General features: G+C 35.3%; 1 protein-coding gene across 1 annotated transcript in view; it reads left to right on the forward strand.

Annotated features, from left to right (window-relative positions):
* Window positions 1-7,842, forward strand: part of LOC121656110 (immunoglobulin gamma-1 heavy chain-like) — a 343,586-nt gene extending 335,744 nt beyond the window's left edge. Inside the window, exons 4-9 of the mRNA XM_042011157.1 lie at window positions 4,605-4,652; window positions 5,733-6,014; window positions 6,173-6,457; window positions 6,537-6,848; window positions 6,929-7,255; window positions 7,639-7,842. Of these exons, the coding sequence (XP_041867091.1) occupies window positions 4,605-4,652; window positions 5,733-6,014; window positions 6,173-6,457; window positions 6,537-6,848; window positions 6,929-7,255; window positions 7,639-7,829 (1,445 nt within the window). The 3' untranslated portion in view covers window positions 7,830-7,842. The remainder of the gene's footprint in view (window positions 1-4,604; window positions 4,653-5,732; window positions 6,015-6,172; window positions 6,458-6,536; window positions 6,849-6,928; window positions 7,256-7,638) is intronic.
* Window positions 7,843-26,198: the final 18,356 nt, after the last annotated feature.

Below are 26,198 nucleotides of genomic sequence, written 5' to 3' on the forward strand. Positions count from 1 at the left end.
TTATTGTTTTATTTATTTATTTATTTATTTTTCTTAAGTTCTCAATCACTAGTTCTGAACACAGAAACTACATGCAGAGGTTTGCAGTCCATTCCTCTTCCTCCATGTCTGGTCCTGCTGCTGTGGCGTCTGACGAGAGAGCGGATTTATTGAAATGAAGAGAAGTTTTCTGTCTGGCACAGGTTAGAAATCTGGAAGCTAAATGAATAAATGAAGCTAAAGGTGCATGAATGGAAGTTATTGTGCATATTCTGAATTTTTATTGCTCCTCAAAATTGATAAGCTGTGAGATTCTGTTCACCTGATGGCTGATATTCATCAGATATTGTTGCTTCTGTGTTTAGAAGGAAGTAGCTTCACACAACTTTAAATTCATCCTGCTGACTTTAGTCAGTAAATCCTAAAAAAAAAATCTCATCCTGCTCATCATTCTATGTCATAAATATTTGGTTTTTTTTTATATATATTCAAAAATATTTTAGTATGCTGTTTAAAGAGAAAACTGCTGTGAATTTGTTTAGTGCAGGGTTCAGCAACTTTACAGTCCAAGATCCATTTCTCCCTCAGACAAGCTAAATAAGACTAATGCCACAAATGTTACAAAATCTTTTGAAACACAAGTAAGTCATAAAACTTTACCCTGTTTTCAGATGAAGTTAGATGGTTTTTGAGTTTTAGAGTGCTTCCAAGCATATTCTTAGGTCTCATTTCCACCGATTTTTGGACCTCTGGGACCAAAACTGAAACTTTTTTGAAACTGTCAGAACTAAACGTCCTCAAAACACAGAAACATCTGTCAGAGTTAATTTGTTTTTAACATATCTCACATTAAAAGAAATTCAGACACTTAGAACCCAGAAATTTTACATTTATAACGAGTTTTCTAACTGGATTTTGAAGACATTTTTTTAATGCAAGCAAATAGATTTGTTTCATTTATGTAATGCAGTGCATTTATTTTAATTGTACTCATATAGAAAATTCAAATTTCTTTTATTAAATAATTAGAATTTAAATGTTGTTCTTTGTAAACCAAGTGATTGTATTTTCAGTTGCAAAGTAAAAAGTGATCTTTTATATTTAACAATGTCATCGTGTAAGAAGCTCATTGATGTTTGCAGCAGTTTGTCAGATAAAGTAACCTGGTCTCATAAACAGGCAGCACGTGATCAGTGTTTGCTTTTCTAGTTTTGCCTGTCATTCCAATCTGTTTACAGTCAGTGCATTAAACTTTGCACTGTACTGTTGTCCTAACAAAGTATTTCCACAGATAAAATGACACACAAAAAGTTTAAAATACATTTAAATGGTGAAAAAGTGACCAGATTTACATGCTATTTTTGTTTATTGTGAAAACATTGTGTTGGATTAAGAAGAAATAAACAATGTAATTTTCTATGAAAAAATATTTAATGTTTATGTCAGTGTTCACAGTAGAAGAGTTTAAAATGTTGTTTTCATGTTTAAAACTATAGGCCCAGAAGTTTGTTCTTATATGTCTTCCATGCTGAGCAATATTGTGGTATTTAAAATGAGAGCATTATTGTTTTAACCACCATTGATCCACTTTTAACAGCAAATCAGCAGGCAGCTTTCTGATTATACTGTGGGGTGAGTAGTCGGCTACTACTGAGGCTTAAAGAATGTGTTAAAGGCAGAACCAAGAACCTTGAAGGATGCATTGAGGAGCCCTGATGCAAATGAATGGCAGGATGCAGCTGACTTAGAATATAGGTCAATACTGGAAAATGAGACATGGGACTTTGTCGACTTACCAAAGGACAATAAGGTCAAAGGGTCAAGATGGTGTTCAAAGTCAAGCATCAAAGCGATTGACAGGTGATACAAGTGCAGACTTGTCACCATGGGCTACTCACACCTGTACGGTGCTAAAAGGGTGGTAAAATGGTGGTAAAAGGGGGCTGTTTTACATAACAAGATTATGGTGTAATTTATAGTATACCAATCTGCAATGACAGTAGTAGGCTACTCGCAGCTACATCTGTTTTTGTATTTTTTAATTATGGAGGGAGGGGTGCGTGTGCAACAGGGAAAGTGATTGTTTTACTGATTCCATAAAGTTATATTACAGTTAATTCTGAGATAAATGCTTGTGCAACTTGGTGAAGCGTCATAGACTTTTATTAAAAAATGACTTTCTCAATAATTTTAGGCTTTGGTCTTCTCCTCTTCTGGCATACTAGCTCCAGCTTTGGAGAGGTCGCACCTGAAAGAAGCACAAGAATTAAATTGCAATTAACCAACTTTAACCCATAAAGGCCCAACACATGAAAAAATGGTAAGAAAAGTCTTTATTTGGCCCTTTAACAAAATGTAACAAAAATGTACTTTTGGGGGGGATATCTACCATTTATTACCATGTGATAGTTTAAAAATATTTATTTACTTTCTACTGATGAATCTTATGATAATGGCTGGTTTTGTTTTTGATACTTTGCTCTGCAAGGTGTGACATGTGGATGTTACCTCATTACAATACTAATATTTTTTGAAGAAACATTTCAACCTGTTGTTCAAGTCTTCTGTTGTCCCAGCATCTGCCAAAGTTCCTTCTCAATAAGCATATTTTTCAAATCCTTCAATTCCTGTATTAAGGTGATCAGTCCCTCTTGCTGTGAACTTATTTTCACCGTCTCACCTGAGATAAAGTTAAGCGATGCTTCATTATCCACTAGGTCATCTGTACCTGTTTATTCGCTCCATGCTCCCCCTTTACCACTAAGCTTTTCTTCTGTGGTCTGTTGATGTCGTCTGACAGTACTGTCATGAAGACACACTACAGAACTTTTGCAGTCCCCCTCCCCCCACCAACGATCGACATCAACAGTAAATTTGCATCCATCTTGTATTCTGTTTGTACTGTGATAGTTTTTCAGCCAGCATAAGACAGCCTTATCTTGTCTCTTGTTTTGTCCCTTTCTCTCTTTCTTTTTCTTTCTTCCTCCGATTATGTCTTCATGGAATCCTTTGCTGAATCCCGGTCACGGTGTGTGTTGATAAAAAATAAAATAAACAAATAAATAATTTGGTTGCAATGTCACACAGCGTCCCAGATAAAAAAACTTTTAAAAAGTTGCGGCGTGATCGCGGCCCCCTTGCGGGTACACATTTCCTCCCTGTTGCATGGCCACACATGCATATTAACACGTGCATGCTCACAAACGTGCTCGTCTCTCCATCCGCTTCTCACTAGATGTAGCTGATGTTTGTGTGCTGGTACGTTCATCTGCAGGTACGTTTGATGACTATTGTAATTTTTTATATCATCATCATTCTATCTTTCTTTCGGTATCATGTAGTACTGTGGTAGTTTATGTTGTTGTTTTTTTTTTTTTGTGATATGTTCTGGGCAGCATAGACAACTGTTATTTCCACATTTTAATCCTGTCCTTTTCTCCCTTTTTTTTTTTTTTTTTTTTTCTCTCTCTCTCTCTCTTCCTCTATCTCCCTGTCAGGTTCGACACTGACATATAAGACTAAAGAAAATAAGATTACAATAAAAATAATAAAAATATCAAGGGCAGCCATGTATATAACATGTCTCCCTTGGTAGAGCAAATCTGTCAAGCAAAATATGGCACACAGACCACCGTTCTGTATGTTAGGATGCTGGACAGGACAGGGTAAAAAAAAAAAAAAAAAAAAAGTTGCGGTTTCTTAGCCTCGGGACGCTGTCGGACAGCGATTGCTCCTGAAATACACATAAGTAAATGGTAAAATGGTAAATGGTCTGTATTTATATAGTGCTTCACTGTACTTAGAAAGATAGCCAAAGGGCTTTGTATTATAGATCATTCACCCATTCACACACACATTCACACACTGGTGGTGGAAGGTGAAAGCTGCCATGCAAGTTGCTAACCACATGATAGATGTCAATGTGCCATCAAACCAATCTGGAATTTTGAGTTTTATGGTCAAAAAATTGTGTAATGTCTCTTTAATTTCTGCACTATGGGCTGAATGCCCCTCCCCCGATACTGGCCCTGCTGCTGAATAACTATCTTTGCTAAATTTAAGATTCTACTTTAAGCTCCCCTTTTAGTTTAGATTCAGATAGCACCAGAATACATCAAACACCTTTAGAGCAGGTTGTCTTACTGTATAAGTTACCTTTTAGTAAAATTATATAAATTTTATAATATATTACTGTTATCTGTTAAAAATTAAGGCTTGTTGTTATTTTTTTTGGTGTTGTTGTTTTTGTTGTTGCTGCTGATTAGATATTAGCTTCTCAAATTTCCTGTTATTTGTCCATTTTGTTCGTGGTTACTGGTAACAATATTAGGATTTTTATTTTCTAATTGTAAAAACACATTTAAAATTTAATTAATAAAAAAATGAACTCTTACCTAATAAGTAAATATGCTGCTATTCTAAATACAAAGACGTGTCATTTTTAAATATTAACTATTAACCATGTAAATCTAAATTGATTTAGAGCTCAACACAAAACAGGTTCAGCACAAAACAGCTGTTCAAGGACCTCTTTCCTGGAAATTAAACATTTTTCATACATTTCCTGTTGTTATTCTGGTGCTTCAGGTTTTTGTTTGAGCAGCAAGTGGAGATGCAGCACTGTGATGCTTTTGACTACTGGGGTAAAGGGACACAAGTCACTGTAACCTCAGGTAAGACACATTTTTAAAAAAAAATATTTACAGAGACTCCTGTGTTTGTTTTAATTTAGTTTTTTGTGGTAGAAAAGTGTAAACCAAATATGTAGTAGTGAAATATAAAACTGTTAAAAGACATTACCAGTTCAATGCCATCTAAAGTTGTATCATTTCATGTAGAGTGATGTTTAATTTGATATTTATTATAAAATCGGTGTGAAAGTTATTTTATGCCACTTTTAGTTTTAACATATTATTTAATGTTAGAGTTTGGTCAAGGTTTAAGAGGTACTCTAAAACAAAGTCATTACAATGTTCTCAGACTGATGACATAAAATGGATTTGTCGTTGTGTTTCAAACAGCTATTTAAATGAAAATAAATAGATATATATTCTATTTAAAATATTTTTTTTAATCTTTAAGTGAAGTTGAGAGATGGAAATCCTTATTTTCATTATTTATTCTTATTGTCAGTTTATGTAGTGGTGGAAGGAGATCTACATCTTTTACTAAAGTAAAAATCTCAATATTATCATGTAAAACAGATAAAATTGAATTGCTAGAAGTAAAAAAAAAATAATAAAACATAATAATTAAAGATATAAAGTTCTAAGGAAAAAAAAGCTTTCATGATATATTATGCTGTTGGTTATTTTTTATTTTTAAGGATGATTTTTCCATTTTGAGTAAAAACAAAAAAGTTTTTCATTTGAAATCAGTGACTGTAAATGTTTAATTTATGTAACTAAGTTGCTGCAAATGACATAAAATTAACAGTCTGTGGTGAAGTGGGAGAAGATGGCCATCCATAAACTTTATTATTTATTATAATTATTTCCTTTAATCTTTTTTTTCCTTCTGAGTTTCCTTTTAAACATTTATTGAATTAGTATGAACTTGTTTGTATCTTGTATGTTACACCATTGTTTATTCATTATGTCTCATCATGTTTTTATTTATCAATGTGACAAACACTTTGCTGTCGATGATTTCTGTTTGACTGCTTAGCTGCTCTTTAGCTTTAAACTGAGCTGCTTAATGTTTGTAATAATTTCTATTAATTCAAATAATTAACTAAAGAACTTTCTCTTCAGCGATTGCACCAAGCCTGTTTCCTTTGGCTCAGTGTGGTTCTGGGACTGGAACTGAAATAACTGTCGGCTGTCTGGCACATAATTTCCAACCAATGAGTACCATCCAGTGGACGGATGCCACAGGAGCCCCAGTCTCTGCAGTTCAGTATCCTTCAGTTGAGAAAAACAACGTATATACAGGACTGAGTGTGATCAAAGTAAAAAAGTCTGACTGGAATTCATGGAAGTCTTTTAAATGTTCTCTGGAACATGCTGGTGAAACAAAGAATGCAACAGTGGAAAGTATGTCCTTTATTGGATTTATTTTTTACAGTTTAATACTTTATCTTTCTGTCATTGTTTATTTTGCCTTCAGTTCTGGGTATTTAATGTTCATTCATTTACATTAGTCATTCTCTAAATGAAATATAAACTGTTTTTCTCTTGTATACTCATTACAGAGGCCTCATTTCCCCCAAAGGTAAATTTGCTGTCTGCGCCAGTAGAAGACACTCAGACCCTGATGTGTTCGGTGGAAGATTTCCTTCCAAAAGAACTCTCTATCAAATGGAAAAAAAACGGAAAAGATGTATCTGATTTCACCAGCTGGGACCCAAAAATAAAAGGACCGACATATTCAGCTGTCAGTCGCCTTAAAGTCAAAAACACAGACTGGCACGATAATGCAGTTTACACTTGTGAAGTCACACACCGAGAAATAACATATAGAAAGAAGGCATCAAAAGGTAAATACTCGGGTTGTTTTACTAAAATCTTTTACATTTTCAGATGTTAAGAAATGTTGTTTTTGTCCTTTTTCCATAGCTCTTTTCACGGTGACACTGAAGCAGTCGAATCCCAAAGAAATGTTCAGCAACAACATAACAAAAGTGGAGTGTGTTATTACTGGAAAAGATGAGGCAACTGTGAGAGGAACTAAAATCACTTGGCAGATTGATGAACAAAACAAGATCGACAAAGTTCCTGAAGAAACAAAGAGCGACGGCAACGAGTACATAAAGATAAGCACACTGACTCAAAACTACACAGTGTGGCAGACTGTAAACAAAGTGAGATGTTCTGTGTCAGGAGAAGATGTGACACCAGTTACTCAAGAGCTTACTGTCCAAAGAGGAGGTATATTACTGAGTGATGGAGAGTGAAATAGCTTCATTTTAGATTTTCACCATTTTTAATTAATCAAGTGTGTCTTTCAGATGGAACACAACCAAAGGTGACAGTCCATATTCTCCCAGAGGAAGACATCAACCCAAAAAAAGTCACTCTAGTGTGTTTGGTCTTCAGTTCAGTGATCCAGGATTACTACATCGCCTGGTCAGAAGATGCTGGAGTAAAAAATGGAAATTATTTTGATGGCATCGACTCCCGTCCACAGAAAACCACAGATGGTTACTTAGTTACAAGTCTTTACACCATAAAAAAGGAAAAGTGGGACCAGCTTCCAACGCTTAAGGTCAACTGCAACGTTTGGCCTGCTGGTAGTAAAGATCGTATGGAACCCCGAGAAGTTTCTAAGGCCTCCGGTAATTCACTTGAATGTTAATAGAGTTTGTTTTTAATGTCCATCTTTTGTGTTGTGTTATTCTGTTTCTGTGTAAATTCATGTTGAAAGTCTGTACACTGTGCTGTCACCAGTCACTGTGATTGTACAAAATAATGTTTGTCATGTTGTTTTTGTCTTTCACAACATTGAATGGCTCATTAAGTGTGTTGACTTATCCAAATAAATGTTGCATACAGACACGTGTGTTATATTTGTGTATGAATGAAAACACACACAGTCATTGTCTGTTAAGTCTCTCAAATTCATACTGACCTTTTTCATTGTTTGGTTCTCTTTTTTTTAAATGTTCAAATGAGACATGAGTCTCATCTAACCATCCATACTGTACCTTCCTCTTCTTAGATATTTCAAACCTGACACATGCTGTGGACTGCATAGATGATGCCACTGAAGAGGATGAGCTCAGCAGCTTGTCGTTCAAAGCTTCCACCTTCACATTCCTCTTCATTTTCTCTGTGTTATATAACATGATATTCAGCCTGCTCCAGGTAATCATGAAGGGCTATGTGATCCTGAAACTCAAGAAGACTTAATTAAATTACTAAGTTCAACACAGACACTGATATACAGACAAAAAAAAACAAAAAAAAGAGGAATTACATATAAAGTACATATATAATTATATATTGTCATGCATTGCTTTGTAATCTTGAAACTTGAAAAAGATTGAATAAAAGTCAATACTAATATACAGACAAAAATAGCAGATTTTCTAAATAAAAGAAAGAATAAAAACATACAGTGCATGTATGATCTGGTTTTTCATGTCTGATGAGCCAAAATACTTTAACATACTGCTGTAAAGTAACTGTCAGTCCCTAGTTGTCAGCCACTGTGTAAAACGTTAGACTCTGAAGTTTTAATCTAGTTTTAATCTGAAAGAAACCAGAAATATAAATAATACAAATTTCAAGATGGGTATCTTTATAAATATCAATTACTTAGTCGTAATAAATACAGAATATGATTTCATTAATCATTTTCATTAGTGAATTTTAATATTAATCATAATATGTTTGTGTGTTCTGTCATATTCTTACAATTTTGTGTGTTTTTTATTATTTTTCAGGTGAAGAAGAATTGAAAATTCCTTTGGATGTGCAGCAAACAGGGACGTCTCTAGGATTTAAAGAAAGGGGGGGCTTAGCCCTCAAGGGATGACATACAAAGGTGCTTCTTTGTGGCATCAGTGGTGAAATCATGATCAGTTAAAGCAATGATGAAGAGCAGTTATTGTAATGATCTCTAGCTACTGTAAAGTTATTTTAGACACAAAGCTGTGTGGGACACGAGGGAAGTTACCATGACCTCCTGCTCTTGTTAAGTACTTCTGTATAAAATGATATAAATGCTAAATGTTTGAATACAGTGGTGGAAAAAAGTTTTTAGACACCCTCATCATTTGTGAAATATTGCATTCAGTATCACTCTTAAGTGTTCAAGTACATTTAATACAGTCAAAATACTGAAATCCTAAAAAGCCTTTCAATTTTTTTTTCTTTCATTTTAAATTTTTTTATAAAAACATTGAGATTTTGTGAAATTTTAATTGTGTTCAAAAATGTCTTCCACCACTGTAAAACACCCTCAGAATTCCACTTCCTGTTAGATAACTTGCAGTCCTGTTTTTATATCCATTTTCTCTACTTGCTTTATACTATTTGGGGTCACTCACATTTATTTTTACAGTCAGTAAAATCACTTATTAACATGTTTTACTTTTTTTTTTTCTTTTTTTTTATTTGGACAATGGGAGGAAGTAATTTATGCACAGGGAGAACATGCAAAGTCCACGTAAAAAGTCTCCAGCCAAGACTGAACCATGAACCTTCTTGCTGTGATGCAACTAAGCACCGAGCAGCCTGTCACAGGTCACCGTTGCTGCTCTGCATGACTGATTCAACCAGGAGATGATTTTACTCTGTAGTTTTACTTTCCCGTAGAATAAAATAGAATAATCCAGGAGTTATTGTAAAGCTTGTAGTGAAGTCTGACCACATGGAAGTATAGACAAAGATCAAACTTTTAATTTACTCTTTATAAATTACAAACTTATCTGGGCTGCCTTCACCTTCATTATCACCACAGAAATGAATAACATGGATCTTGTGGGCAGCTGTTCAGCATCATCTGTCTGATCCTCTGGCTTTGTTTCCTAAATCAGACCCACTAGTGGAAAGAGTTTCTTCTTCTTTCTCATCTGAAAAAAAAGACAACATCTGCTTCACCTTCTCTGTCTCTGGATCTCTGTGTCCTCTTTAATGGCAGCTCAACATCATTTTAGCTGTTTAACTTAACTTTAACTTCACATTTTGAGGGTCAGACTTCCTGCTAAATCCTTCAGACTTAGTCCTCAGTAGATGTCTCTGTCCTCTCTGTCCCTGTCCTGTCTCAGTCTGGATACAGGTGACAGAAGTAATGAAGTGATAATTATTAACAGTTTTTTTTTTTTTTCCACTGATGATAACAGCTAGAGAACAAACTGGTCTCTATTTTCAGAACTAACCAAAAATAACAGAACTCAGCATCTTGCACAGAGGGCTAGCACGTCTTTTATTTATGAAACAGGGATCATCTACAAACAAGTTTTTGGTGCTAACTAGCTGGAGTTAGTGATTATTAGTGACTTATGTTTTGTCCTTTAAAAACACTCTCTGTATATCCATTTACTTCAGGACTTGCGGTGTGACATGCAGGTGCAGCAGTTAAAGTGAAAGGTGAGAATAAAAACCTAAAGCGGTGATAAATGGACCAGATTTGGCTGCTGGGATTTTAAATGGGAAACTTCCCTGTGCTGCATTCCAGACATCATTAAACACAACTCAAATTATAATCGCAGTCATTAAAGTAAATAATGAAATAAGTTTTTTTTTTTTTTTTTAGGGGGCATTAGGACATTTTAGGGTGGCTCAAGAAAATAGGTCTAATGATGCCCATGACAGCAGATATGAGTGATTCCAAATTTATCTGTGTGTTGTCCTATTTTTGGATGTAAACTGGTTTTAATATAAATATTTAGCAATAGTATGTCCACAGGACAAACCTTTTAAAGATGCACTTCTTAATTTTTGCCATTTCCTTAGTGACGCGGCCCCTATCGACGGCTAATTCAGCTTTCATCTTGCATCCAACCTGTACTGTGAGCTCTGTCAAGGCAGTAAAAATCGGTCTTATGTTGACTCTCATCTTTTGCTCTGTCTCTGGGTCTCTTTTGATTCCTGTCTTTCTCCAATAATGTCTTCTAACATTTCTTTGCTGAATGTTGCATGTTCAAAATGGCCTGTTTCTTTTAATCTGTTTGCTAGCATGTAACACGTCTGCAAACTAAACTCAGCTGCAACATCACACAACGTTCTGGATGAAAAAGTTGAATAGTACAGTTTTTCACCTGCAGGATGCTGCTGGGCAACAACGGCTTCAAAAATGCACATAATAGATGTCACTGTGCCATCACATGAGCCTGAAATGCAGAGTTTTAGTTCTAAAAGTTACAGAGTGAGTCTTTAATTTGTGTTTGATCATTTTGTCAAAAGTATTGAATTTATCTTTGTTATCAAATACAGTATGAAAAAGTCAACTTGATGCAGTTACTCATATAAAATTTAAGTTTATGCAGTTGAACAAGCTACAGTTTATCATGTGGGAAGGTTGGAACAGCGGCCTTTCTGTGTGGAGTTTGCATGTTCTTCCTGTGTGTGCGTGGGTTCTCTCCGGGTACTCCAGCTTCCTCCCACCGTCCAAAGATTATGACATGCCTCTTAGGATAATTGGTTACTGTAAATTCTCCCTAGGAGTGAGTGTGAATGGTTGTTTGTCTCTCTGTGGTGGCCCTGCGATGGACTGGTGACCTGTCCAGGGTGTACCTGCCTCTCACCTGCTACATGCTGGGTTAAGCAGAGGTATGGATAATGGATGGATGGACAGTTTATCATGTTCTATCAATGTATGACAAACAATGCATTCATTTAATTTCAATGCATTTTTTTTTTTGCATGTTTGTTTATTTTAATCAAAACTGTATTAAAACTATCTAGTAAATGCTGTTTTTAGATGTTATTTGATGGTGTTTTGAGTTTGAGTGCTTCTAAGCGTATTTTTTAGGCCATTATTTATACTTCTATCTACCTTTGGACCTCTAGGACCAAAACTGAAACTTTGTCAAATTGTCAGTGTAATGTATTTGCCGGGAGCAGGTGTTGTGGAGAAATAGTTTGTGATGGCATTTTGTAGTTTAACGTCCTTGATAACATTCTGTAGTTTTGTGAGGCCATCACATGGTTGACATCTTTCCCTCTTCTCTGTGGCCGTACTGTCGTTTCTTCTTTGGTGTCCTTGGTATCTTCATATTTGTTTATGTGACATGAAGATCTTCTCCTCTGGATCATGTTATTTTGTAGTTAATTACTTTAAGCTTATGATGTGACAAAAACATTTTGAGGTAAAGAAGAGCTCCGGATATCAGCTTTATGTATAAAAAATGATGGTTTATTACAAAAAGTGACATCGTAAACAGATAAACATCTCTGTGAGGTCTCTGAAGCCAATCGTAGAAAAATGATTGACCAGACCGGATGTGGGCTGTGGTTTTATGTACTCTATAGACTAAAGACATTCCTGAGTCATGAAGATAGGATGTTTGTGTGTGAGTCCAGTCTCTAGGCCAGAGAACCTTATAGGGTAAGAACCTGAATGTGTGCTTCTCCGAATTTCATAGTTACATCCTGTGCTGGGAACTTCTCTAAGTTGCAGAGTACAGTCCTTTAAGACAGACCTTATGAGGAAACAATCTACTGTAAGTGTGTCTTATGTAAGTGTGTCTATGTTTAGATACTCCTAGAAGCCTATAAGCCTGTCCATGCATGGGGTCTAAAGCAAAGAGCAGTCTGCTTACAGCTGCAATGAAGTATAGTCCTAATCTATGTAATTTTAAGTAATTCTAATTATGAAATGTTAAGAATAAGATACTTCATCAGAACTAAACTTTCTGGAAACAACAGAAATATCTTTTTTTTTTTTTTTTTTTTATTTATTTATTTAGGACAATGAATATTAATCAACATATGAGCAAAAGCTTCACAGTAAATATGCCAGAATTGGCCACAAAAGCTAAATTGCATCTGTTGTCCTAAGGCAGGCACATTGAACAAACATTGACAAACATCTCATATTTACAATAGTTACAATAAACATTAAACACAGTGTTAGTAATAAGAGGTAAACAGGATGTTAGTTGCACATGAGTACAGGACTGGTTTGTTTTTAACCACTCTTTTAGTGTTTTCTTGAAGGTGAGATAGTTGTCACAGTTTCTAATATGAGCTGGTAGTGAGTTCCATGACTGTGTGCCTCTGATAGACACCACCATTTGGCTAAACTTAGTCCTGCGGCGCTGTATGTTACAGTCTCCTCTGGTTAATGCTCTAGTAGTGACTCTATTGTTTGTTTTCTTCTGTATGAAAACATCTAATGGTGGAGGGGCAAGCCCATTTAAAACCTTAAAAACAAAACATACATCCAGAAATATCTGATAGCTGCTCAAGTCTAAAATATTATACTTACTAAGGATATTACAGTGATGAAAATGAAGAGGTTTTCTGTCTAAAATTTTCAATGTTTTCTTAAAAAGAGACTTAATAGGCTTTAGAGTTCCTTCTGTTGTATGAGACCACGTTGTGTAACAGTAGGTGATATGAGTAAAAATCATTGTGTGCATGTATGCTTTTGCTGCATCAAGAGTAAGAAAGGGTCTGACATGATTAAAATTTGATAAGTTAAATTTGATTGTATTTATAATTTTTTTTACATGTTGCTTAAATGTCAGGTTAGAATCAAAGACCACACCCAGATACTTGAACTGGTCCACCACATCTAGACATTCATCATTAACTATGACAGATGGTTGTTGGTCGCCTACTGGCTGTTGTGAGAAAAACATACAAACTGTTTTCTTTGTATTAAGATGTAAGCAGGAGTTTTGAAGCCAGTGGGACACTGGTACCATGGCTCCTGAAAGTATTGCAGCAGCTTCTTGTTTAGTTTTTGCGTGAGTATACAACACTGTATCATCTGCATATAATTGCGTTTTGATAGTTGAACAAACATTTGGTAAATTATTGACATAAAGACTGAATAGTATTGGGCCAAGTATTGAGCCTTGTGGGACACCGGCAGAGCAAGAAAGATAAGATGATTGTGAATTTCCTATTTGTACAGCTTGTTTCCTATCTGCCAGATATGACTGCATCCAACAGAGGGCACTTCTGGATAAATTAAAATGAGACAGTTTAGCAAGAAGCATACCATGATGTATTGTGTCAAAAGCACGTTTTAGGTCCAGAAAAACAGCACCTACAAATCCACCCTGATCTAAAAGGCTTTTTACATTCTCAAGAAAGTAACAGGTTGCTGTTTCTGTAGAGTGATGTTTACGGAAACCGAATTGCATTGGATGGAGAGGGGTACTACCACTGTTTAGATGTTCAATTAATTGAATAGAAACCCACTTCTCTGCTATTTTTGATACAATTGGTAAAATACTTATTGGCCGATAGTTCTCTGGTTTTGTCTTGTCCCCAGCTTTATACACTGGGGTAACCCTTGCAGTCTTCCATGTCAATGGAACTTTAGTATGGTTTATTGACAAATTTATTAAATGTGTGATTGGACTTGCAAATACCTCCTTATGAATCTTTAAAAAACTGTGAGTCCAAATGCATCTCTTGCTTTTGAACTTTTTAGAGATGAAATTATTTTCAAGACATCTGGGACAGTTATATTTTGGATATTGAAGATTGGTATTGTTTCATCCAGAGGCTTGTATTGGAGGTCTGGGCATTTAAAATCAGCTGTCAGTTCCTCAATCGATCTAATAAAAAATTTATTAAAACTATTAACAATAATATCTAAATTGTCAGTTAGTGTGCCATTTTCTTGGAGCTGCAAATCTCTAGATTGGATATGTTTATTTTGTCCTAAAAGTTTATTTAAATTTTCCCAAATCAGTTTTCCATTACCATTTGACCCTTCTATTGTCTCAATAAAAAATTTTGCTTTAGCTTTAAGGATCTGTTTTACGACTTTATTTCTTAGTGATGTAAAAATCTGTCGATCACTGGTGGTGCCTGTTTTTAGAGATCTTTTTAATGCGTTGTCTCTGTCTTTCATTAGTTTCCTTAGATCTTTATTTATCCACGGAAGAGTTTTTTAATGCTCTTTAAATTTGCCTAATTTGGTAAAATGAGCTAGAGTTTCAGTGACATTTTTAATAAAGTTGTTAGAACTAGCCTCAATGTCATTGTTTTTCAGCACATTAAGCCAATCTAGTTGTTGCAATTCATTCTTCAAATTATGTTGCTCACTTTTGGGTATAAATTGATAGCTGCTAACTGTAGAAGGTTTAATTGAATGTTGTCCTTTAATTTTTCTTGAGCACAAAATAAAATTGTGATCAGAAAGACCTGACAGAAGATTAAAAGTTTTAGAGATTCTATCAGGCTTATTAGTAAATATCAGATCAATTATTGTTTGTGATGTATTAGTGAGTCTTGTTGGTCCTTTAATAACCTGTGTTAAGTTGTACTTATCAGCAAGTTGTTTCAGTTTTTTCCTATCTGATTTGTTGTCCCAATTAATATTTAGATCACCCAGAAGAACTATTTCGCTTTTTGGATTACAAAGTTTTAAAATTGTCTTAAATTGATCATAAAAGACATCCTTAGCAGAGGGAGGTCTATACATACAAATCATTATGAATGACATTGCTGGGGAGAGTGTTATATTCAGACCAATACATTCAATATTGACTTCAACTGGCCACTTCATTAGTTCACATTTAAAGATGTTCTTGACATAAACTAAAATACCTCCACCTCTTCCCATTTCCCTGTCTCTTCTGAACACATTATATCCTGGAATATTAATAGCTGCCGTTGGAGATGATTGTGTCAACCAACTTTCAGTTACTCCTAGTATATCAATATTAGAGTCACTTAATAGATGTTCCACTTGCTCTGTTTTATTGACAATGCTACTTATATTAATATGTCCCATTAAAAGTCCCTTAGGTTTTGAATGTGAATCCCAAATAATTTTAGCATTATTAAGAGTTTGAAAAAAATGCATTTTACGTTGTTTCTTAATGGCTGGGTTCAGTCTCTTATTTGCAGTTGTTCCCAATGAGTTTGGAGTTACCTGTGGGTTGTTTAATGTAGCGTTTGTTAGCTCAGATAGCTGCGGTGGTAACCCAGGTAGCTGAGGTTCTGGCATGGTTAGCAATAGTGGTAGCCCATGCTGTAGCCCAGTTAGCTCTGGTGGTAGCCCATGCTGTAGCCCAGTTAGCTCTGGTGGTAGCCCATGCTGTAGCCCAGTTAGCTCTGGTGGTGACCCATGCTGTAGCCCGGTTAGCAGTGGTGGTAGCCCATTCTGTGGCCCGGTTAGCTCTGGTGGTAGTCCATGCTGTAGCCCGGTTAGCTCTGGTGGTAGCCCATGCTGTAGCCCGGTTAGCAGTGGTGGTAGCCCATGCTGTAGCCCAGGTAGCTGTGGTGGTAGCCCATGCTGTAGCCCGGTTAGCGGTGGTGTTAGCCCATGCTGTAGCCCGGTTAGCAGTGGTGGTAGCTCATGCCGAAGCCCAGTTAGCAGTGGTGGTAGCCCATGCTGTAGACCGGTTAGCTCTGGTGGTAGTCCATGCTGTAGCCCGGTCTGCTCTGGTGGTAGCCCATGCTGTATCCCGGTTAGCAATGGTGGAAACCCATGCTGCAGCCCGGTTAGCTCTGGTGGTAGCCCATGCTGTAGCCCGGTTAGCGGTGGTGGTAGCTCATGCTGTAGCCCAGGTAGCTGTGGTGGTAACCCATGCTGTAGCCCGGTTAGCAGTGGTGGCAGCCCATGCTGTAGCCCGGTTAGCTCCGGTGGTAACCCATGCTGTAGCCCGGTTAGCAGTGGTGGTAGCCCATGCTGTAGCCCAGTTAGCAGTGATGGTAGTCCATTCTGTAACCCAGTTAGCTCTGGTGATAGCCCATGCTGTAGCCCAGGTAGCTGTAATGGTAGCCCAGGTTGTAGCACTGGTTGTAGTCCAAATAGCAGTAGCTCAGATATCTGCTGTGGCCCGCCAGTTAGCAGTAGCTCAGGTATCTGCTGTGGCCCAGTTAGCAGTGATTGTGGCCCAGGGTTTACTTCTACATCACCAGCCAAAAGCAGTATTATGAAAAAATACAGGATTCCCAGAGAAGATTTAGTTTTAACTGTCGGTTCATGGTTACCTGGAGGTGGCCTGGCATGACCATAATCCAGCAGTCTTGAGAAGAGAAAATGTTGACTCATCTTAGATGGATACAGGATTTGATTATTCCTTTTTTGAGAAAATGTGAAAGTCACCAGTAGGTAAAAGCAAACAATGGTAACACACAGACATGTTGATGGCATCTGTCAGCATGTGTTTGTATATTATATTTAAAATATCTCACATTAAAGCAGACCGTGGAAATTTGTCATTTTTATCTAATTTTCTGTCTGGACGTGAAAGAGTATGTTCACATGACTTGTGGCTCAAGCAGTCAAAGAAGACAATAGCCTAGGAAAGTCATAGCATCCAGATAACACATTCTTGTATTTAGTTTGTAATTAACATTTACAATGGTTTATAGTTGTGTTGTCAACAGATGTAGAAGTTGTTCCACCGACCATGTGTAGAGAAAATTCCTGTCAGTTCTAGTCGTATGCTTGACCGAAGTTATGTACATAAAAAGTAACATCTGTAAGAAATAATTTCTTTTTGTAATGTAAAAACTTATGTTTATCAATGATTTGTAACTCATATGTAACAAATAGCCCATTTTATTTTTCAAAGGTCTAAATCTGTTTGGTTAATATTAGAATTTAAATGCCATAATGATAAATTGCATTTTCAAAGAAATATATTTATTGTTGAAGTCACTATTTTCCAATATTTTGTTGTTTTTATTTAATCAAATATTAGATCAATGAGACATTTAAAAGTATTCCGATTTTAAAGAATGAATAATATTCCAAGCATGAGGAACTTTTGAGGATTTTATTCTGTTGTTTGTTTCAGTCAGTACACAGAGATCCAAGAATATTTAAAGTAACACAGCATGAAGTCAGCCTTGTAAACTTCTGTTATCAGTTAAAGTCTGAAGGTTTTCAGCTTCCTCTTATTTCTAAACATATCATCTTTCGAGTTACTTCCTCCTCTGTCTGCACCTCTGGGACGACACCTGCAGCTACGAAACTGCAGAAACCATGAAACCTTAAACACATTTACTTTAAACAAGACCTAATAATAATTTACATTTAAGAAAAGTACTTAGCCATGAACTAAACAAACTCCATACTTTAAGATTAAAAATGTTTATCTAATTCTTTATTTTTTTAGGATTAAATTTCAGCTTTATGTGAAATAAGTTTTGCATCATTTGAACTACCAAGATCTGAAAGATCATTTTATCTTTTATATTAATTTAATTAAGTATATCTTTATATCCAAACTAGTGACATATATAATGTCCATTCCCACTGGACATCCATAACACCGTCTCCCTCCTCAGAATTCAAAATTCACAATTATACAAAAAACATGGGACAATTATATTGTCCCATGTTTTTTTTCCTGTATTGTTTTGTTGTTATTTTTATTTTCTGCTTGTTTTTTCTTTTATTGTACAATGTCTTTGAGTGATCTGAAAGGTGCTTCTAAATAAAATAATTAATTGTATTAATATTATTATTATTTTTATTATTATTATACTCTAAACCAATGATGAACTAACCAACTTCAAATTGAAAACAACAAATATTTTGTTGGCATTTCAGTAATAATAATAACAAAAAATAATAATAATAATAATGACAGCATAATTTATACATTTGGCATTATTATACAATAACAGCTTTTTTTTGTTTTTCTTTTTGTTTTGTTCATTATTTGCTATAAAGCCTTTTAGAGATTCTTGTCATTTTTTTTAAAGAGAAATATTAAAAAGTGCTTTGTTTTACATAAATTTATTTAAACAACTACAAATAAAGAAATCTACGAATGTAGATATTTATGTATAAGCAGAAAAAAGAAAATCAATATGTTTTGGTTTGGTGTGATAAAGAAATATAAATATTTTTATGGTCTAGACAAATGCTTTATTTGAGTTTTGTACAAAAATGTTATTTTTATAGAGTTTGTTTTAAATTGGGGTTTGATTTGTTGTCATTAGCTTTAGATCCACAAAGTCGAGTCATAAGTTTCTGTTTTCTGATAAAGTTAGAGAGTCTTTAAGGGTTTTTTAGGCATATTCTTTAGGCCATCATTAGCACTTACTTATATTCTTCTGGGATTAAAACTTAAAAGTGGCTGAAACTGGCAGAACAAAACTTCTTCGAAACAACAGCTTCATCTGTCAGCTTTATTTACAGATCAAGTGTAAAAAGTTCACATTAAAACAGAGACACTATCTGTATTATACAAATTTGTGATACAGATTCAAAAATTAATGAAGCTATATGTAGTACTGCATTTAGTAAAATAGCTATGTTTATTAGAAAATTAAATAACTGTCAAAGTATTTCAGTCTGCTGGAGTGTCTATCTGGGTGTAATAACTCATTTACAGGTTTTTATGATGAATTTATTCAGTAGTTTTGGACAACTTGGACACAATCACTCTACACTGATATTAAATGACTTGAACTGTGAGTATAGATTATTGGAAACAAAATGTTACACATTACTTGCAAGCAGCTCCCACACTCATGTCAGATAATGTGATTATGTTCTTTAAATCAGCTTTAGAGTAAAAAGTAAAAGTCAAGTGGATATCTAGTAATACTAGATGTTGAATAATATTGTGTAAGAATAATTTTTTTTTTCTATGTGTCAACGTGTCAATTTTAGTAGCATTTTAAGGCCTATTTACACTCGACACAGAAGACGGATACACAGATGGACGGACAGTTTCCTCTTTCTTTATGTGGTTTATGTTCTAAATGTTTTTTCTTCCTCTTTGAAACACCAAACTAGGGATTAGAGTTGCAAATTAGCTTCACACTTTATTTTCTTTATGCAAAACATAAGTTATACATTATTTTGTCCATGATGAAAAAATGGTAAAAAAAAAAATAAAAAATAATATTTTCAGCATGTTTTATGAACTGATTTCACTTGAAGCCTTACACTCCATCTTAAATGACAACAAATTTGAAAGCATTGGACAGTGCTTGTGTTTTTAACTTTTTAACTTGATACTCCTGTTAGTTGCTAACACATCAAACAGAAATTGAACTTTACTATTGTTATGATGATGTGTGTTACTGAACTCTTGGCCAGGTAACCCTTGTCACAGAGATCAGGATCCCAGTGGGTTTAATCTGATTAAATAAAGTCACAGGGAACCAAGAACATCTAAAATATCATGTAAAGTTAACAAAACAATCTTCTGAAATCAGTTAAAGTCTGCAGGGTTTCAGTTTCATGTGTTTGCTAAAGATATCTTTGTAAGAGAAAAACTTCCTCCTCTGTCTGCACCTCTGAGACCACACCTGCAGGACTGAGACTTTCTAGCAACCACCAGGCCTGCAATGATACATCCTTAAAGTAGCACACACATCTGTCAGCGTGCATCTGCCAGTATGAGATATTTGCATATTTAAAAGTAACCAGCTATTAAAATGACTCACATGCATTTATCAGAGAAAAACAGCTTAGAGTTACAGGCCAAAACAACTCCTCGATGCTTTTAACCACAACACATTTGCAAGGCTCATATGATTCTTTGTTTAAGGATTAAATTTTGGCTTTATGGTGTAAGCTTACATGTGAAAGGACCTTTTCACAGTCTGACCTACCACAGTCCAAAACAATCACCTTATATGTTACAATAACTCAGCAATGTTTGTATTTTTATTTTATTTATCTGTATTATTATTATTATGTGTCATGTAGTTGTGGTTTGTTAGTTGAATGTGTGTATGATTCAGCATCTAAACAATGTTTGGTTAATGTCTTCACTACAGAAGTCAGAAAATGTTTTAAAACTTGTTAAAACTGTGTCAACAAGAGGACAGTTTGGTTTACTTACAGGCTGATGAAAAGAGGTCAGAACGGTGTGTAAATGTGTAAATGCTGCCACCTGGTGGGGAAAGTTGTTCTGTATATGATGGATGAAAACCAGCCCTGGATGGATGGATGGATGGATGGATGGATAGATAGATAGATAGATAGATAGATAGATAGATAGATAGATAGATAGATAGATAGATAGATAGATAGATAGATAGATAGATAGATAGATAGATTTATAGATAGATAGATAGATAGATAGATAGATAGATAGATAGATAGATAGATAGATAGATAGATAGATAGAATGGCAACACACTGCTGCAAACCTTTACACTATTGTGTTATGGAGTTTAAATTTAGTCCAAGATTTACATTCTTTCTTAGTCAGTTTCAAATAAATTTCTTGGTTTTTCTGTATGTCCAAAAACTGAGCTTAAGCACTGTTATATTTAGGACAATTCAGGCCTATAACTAACTAAAAGACATAAAATCTTCTTGCATACATGTTTTCACTGAATCAGTCTTTAAAATATGCAGTGAGGCATACATTATTTATTCCCGTCCGACTCTGAGGTATCACTGTGTGCTAATCTACAGGAATGTTGTTGTTCCCCCCCCCCAAAAAAAAAGAGAGAGAGGGAGAAAGAAATCCCTAAATTACTTAACTTTTTTTCTTTACTGTCACTAACAGGACTCAGCAAGATTGAAGATATAAGATATAACCAACACTCATAGAACCAAACTATCATGGACAGACAAACATTTTCTGGGAAGGTTTGTTGTTCAAGCAGTATTCCCTTTAATTTAACATTTTTATATTAACATGACTTTGGATGATATTTAAACCAGACACATTTGCTTTTCCTGTGTGAAATCAAATGCAAATACAGAGAAATACTTCTATCCTCCTACTGACTGACTGTCTTCATTAGTGGGAAGAGCTTTGTTCACTCCTTCACCTTCAAGATGATCAGACTGTGTGTCCTGCTGACAGTGTTTTGTCTTCCCTGTAAAAGTCTTTGATGTTGTTGCACATACATTAAATATGTTTTGTTTCCCTTCTGTTTACATTAATATCTCTCATTTCCTTTATTGGCAGGTTTGAAAGGGCAGACTATGGAGTCCATTCCCTCCACACCAGTACTGAAAATCCCAATGAAGCTCTCAGTCTTTCCTGCAGAGGCACTGGATTTGATTTTAGTCGGTATGGGAGGCACTGGATCAGAGAACCTGCAGGAAAAGCTCTAGAATGGTTGGGAGCTATTTGGTAGGATGCAAGTAAAACTGTTTATACCAGCAGTGTTCAAGGACGTATAGAAATGACCAGAGACAATAATCAGGGTTCCTGCAGATCCTTAAAAAGTCTTAAAAGGCATTGAATTCATCAATCTAAAAATAAGGCCTTAATTGGCATTACAATGTCTTAAATTGATCTTTCAAAAGTCTTAAAAATGTTTACACATAATTAGTAGGATTTTATAATTGAAATTAGTCTCAAATCTAAAAATTAATTGTAACATTAATTTTATTTAAAATGTACCGAATGTCTCTGATAATGCGAACATGATGACGGAACCAACAAAACAGTGAAGTGGTTGCAGCCGTCTCTAACTCTAAGAGCAGACGCACGTTGTTAATGTAGCAACTTTGAACTACATCATGGGAAAGTGTAAATTCAACGAAAATTGGCTGTCCGATCAAGATTTTTCTTCATGGCTGAAAGCAGTACCAGGCAATGTGTAGGAGGCACGGTGTATTTTGTGCAAGGCAGTGGAGTCCCACATGCACAGCGCGAAACACAAAGCGTCAAAATCGAGCTGCCAACTGCATACGCCAAGTATTTCCCAGTTCTGTTCTCCTCTCGTCTCCACCATGCCTCCACCCGCACTACCGATATCAACAACTGGGACAGCAGCACCACATCTACGGACAATGTTCGGGTGTACGCCTACACTGAAGCAGAGGTACTGTGGTCTCTGAACACCGTGACAAAACACCAATCGTTCAGTCTAATGAGGGAGTTGGAGACTTATTTCGTGCAATGTTCCCAGACTCCGACATTACCTACTTGTTTGCATGCGGTTCCAACCTGACGGCCTACATCAGCAAGTTTGGATTTTTATGTATTGTTTTCCATGTCTTCAACTCTGGAAAGTGTTATGTTTTTCAAAATGAAAGTTTTTCACAGGAACAAAAAGTCATGTTTTATGTTAAAATAAACATTTGGGTGAAATTGTCCCTAACCACTTGTAATTGATGTGGTGTTTTTTCCCCCACTTTTGTTAATTGGGAAGTTGGTCTTAAATTTATTTTCAAATGGCATTAAAATGTCTTAAAAAGTCTTAAATTTAACTTGCTTTAAGCTGTAGGAACCCTGATTGTAACAGCATGGTGTATCTGAAACTGTCCACCCTAAAACCAGAGGACTTATTACTGTGCTAGACACACACAGTGGTGAATGTGAGCACAGAGGCTTAAAAAAACCTGACAGAAAAATTCACACTAAAACCTCAAGGTGGCAGCAGACAATGTAAATTTGGAGCACACACACACACACACACACACACACACGCGCGCGCGCGCGCGCACACACATACACACACACAGATTAATGCCATGAATATTATCAGAGATATACATTTTTTATGGCTGTAATCATTATGTATTTTTCATTTTTTTATTTCCTCCATTCTACAACATACTTTATGTCAGTATTTACTAGCTGAGCAAATGTGACAGAAAGTGTGAAACTATTTTTTTTTCTCTTTGACAGCATTGGCTGATACCGATGACACTTTTTCAAAACTCTTAATATAACCAGCATTATGACAAAATAATCGAACATGTCTCCAAAACTGCACATACATGCCTTAAAGATCATTTGTTTAACATTCAAACTGAAAGCATATTTCACTCAGTGAACAACACTGACACTAACACACTTAATTAATTAACCACTGACAATATCAAACATTACAAAAATAATCAGCTTCTACTTTTACAATTTCAATGATCTTTTAGATAAATTATTTTTTCTATATTAAAGAAAGTAATGATGCAACAGAATATCTGAAAATGTTTAAAGTATCTTTTATATATTTATGTTCATGGTGATGAAACATTTCTGAAGCTGTCCACTGTTTTTATGTTAATGAGACTCAAAACACAACATATCTGAATAAACTCAGCTCTAGCTGCAATAAGCTGAGTTTGAAGTTTTTTTAGTCTAAAATGTCCTGTTTGAACACAGAAATGAATGAAATCCATTGCTTTCATCTGGCTTTGGATGTTTAAAAGTTTATAAACAATAATATATTATAATATACTATAACAATATATCTGGTGAACTAAAATTTAGGTTTTAATTAAAAATACATAAAACAGATATTGTCATTATGACACAATCCATTTTTTTTGTTTTTTGTTTTGTAAATGATCCTAAACAAAGGAACTAAAATGTGAAAACAGGTTTTCACATTAATGACAACATATTATATCTATTTAGATCTTGTTGGAGTGATATTAATATTTAATTAAACTTGAGCAAATTATTACCTAAAGAAGTTTTGTTATTGTATATGATAATCCATTTTAAAATGGGGGCATAAAAAAACCCACCATAATTTATGTTATATGCGACTGGTCCCTCCTTATGCAAAGCAAACTGACCTGTGGTGAAATATAACCAGTTAGATTCATGCTGTTAAAAAAGAGAAGCTCTGATCAGATCCTGTTCAACAGCAACATGAAGTGAAGTGTGAAACACTGACACAGCCAGCCTCCATGACTGTTCAGCCTGGTCACCGTCTGAGCCTCAACTGTCAGGTCTCTTATTCTTTGGGCAGCGCTCCAACAGCTTGGATCAGGCAGCCTGAAGGGAAAGGACTGGAATGGATTGGTAGAGCAGGTTCGGGGTACAGTACCTACTACAAGGATTTACTGAAAAATAAGTTTAGCATCACCTATGTCACTTCCACAAAAACCGTGACACTAAATGGACAGAATATGCAGCCTGAAGACACGGCTGTGTATTATTGTGTGAGAGAGCCACAGTCACACAAACCATCAGTAAAGCTGAACAAAAACCTTAGAGCCTGAACATTTTTATCACTTCCCCACCAGAGGAGGAGCTCTGAGACCACCAAATATTTCAGAATAGCTCAGAAATGAATCATCTGACAAGTTGCTGTTAGAATATTTATTTTTTTTCAAAAATAAAAGACTGATTTAGCCCATAATACATGTCAATGTAAGGAAGCCAGGAAGGATATAAAGTCCATGTCGACGCTGTCTCCAGTCTATTATTTTCTTCAGTTCTGGATTTTCTGTTAACTATAGTCCCAACACCACTATCATTCCCTTGTGCTATATATCCTCTTCTGTGCTGGGTGTTGTGTTGCCACGGTTCTTCTTCGTTTTTGTTAGATCATGTTTGATTATGCCAGAATTTTGGCTCAGAGGACTAGATTCTAGACTAGACAGCATCGTCATGTGTGTGCTGTCCTGTGATGAGATTATCGGGGCACAACATACACATCTTGGTAAAAGATTTAAGTTTGATCAATAAAGTGATGCTGTGATAAAAATGCATTCAAAATAAAAGGTTCAAATGAAATAAACTGAATTAAAATTTTATATATAAATACAAGCTTTTAATTAAACTATTTAATTTGAATTATTTTAACTGTTGTCAGACAGATGTTTTCTGCATCTGTAGCCCATTTTCTTTTTGTTTTTTGTTACAAATTTGACCAGTTTTCTCACAAAAGTTGGATGTTTGGAGCTTGTTTGTAGAACAAACTCCAATAAGCAGATGTGGAGTTTGTGGGAAGCTGCACTGCACCTGAACCTATTATAACAGTAAAATATCTGTGTTGTTAAGGTGGTTAATATAACTATCAACAGTTTTTGCCTCTTTTTGATGCATAATAACTACATCAAATGGGTGAAACTTGAACGTAACCTGTGGTGTGAACCTTGTGTTAACATCTGCTGGTAGATTTGGTTTGCAAGTGCATTATTTGTGTAACACAGTTCAACAACAGAGTGATTCAAAGTGCTTTACAGAGATATTGAAACATCAGAAAATAAGAACCATCATTTAAAATTAAAAACAAAAAGATAAAGGAGACAGGAAGAACATAAATAAATTCAAGCTTAAAAGAAAGAGTGCAGATTTGGACTTAGGAAATAAAAAGCTATTGAAATGCAGCAGAGAACGGGTCATTAACCTGGATTTAAATAAACTGAGTATTTCCACTGATCTCAGGATTTCTGGGAGTTTGTTGGAGACATGTGGAGCATAGAAGCTGAATGCAGGCTCTCCATGTCTGGTTCTGACAAATAGTTTCTTATTCTAAATCTTAATCTTGGACTCTACTTTGCGTATCTGCTTTAACATTTTGTTTTTTCTAATATTGTCCTGATGAGGAAACACAAAAGTAACTCAACATCTACCTTCTCTAAAACCCATAAACACATTTTTTAACATTTCCTTCAGCATTTCCACTTTGATTCTGCACACAGAGCAAATTTAAATGAAGTGAAAGTTTAAATGTTTAAATGAATTTTTATAAGACCATGTAGACTAGATTGGATTGGATCTCTGGTAAAGGAGGAGGAGTCTAATGTACCTTCTTGGTAATCCTACAAAAGGACAACCAAGAAAGCGCTGTAGATAATTTATACATGGCTGATTTATTTAAATAAATGAATTGTATGTTCATTAGGTACCTGCTTTTTTTTAAAATCCGGTTTAAAATAATTTTATTTGTTTTTCAATCTCTCCGTGGTCTTGCACCACCCTACCTCGCTGAGCTCCTTCACCCTACGTGTCTCAT

Source organism: Melanotaenia boesemani, chromosome 2 (genome assembly GCF_017639745.1).
Source record: "Melanotaenia boesemani isolate fMelBoe1 chromosome 2, fMelBoe1.pri, whole genome shotgun sequence".
Lineage (NCBI taxonomy): Eukaryota > Metazoa > Chordata > Actinopteri > Atheriniformes > Melanotaeniidae > Melanotaenia > Melanotaenia boesemani.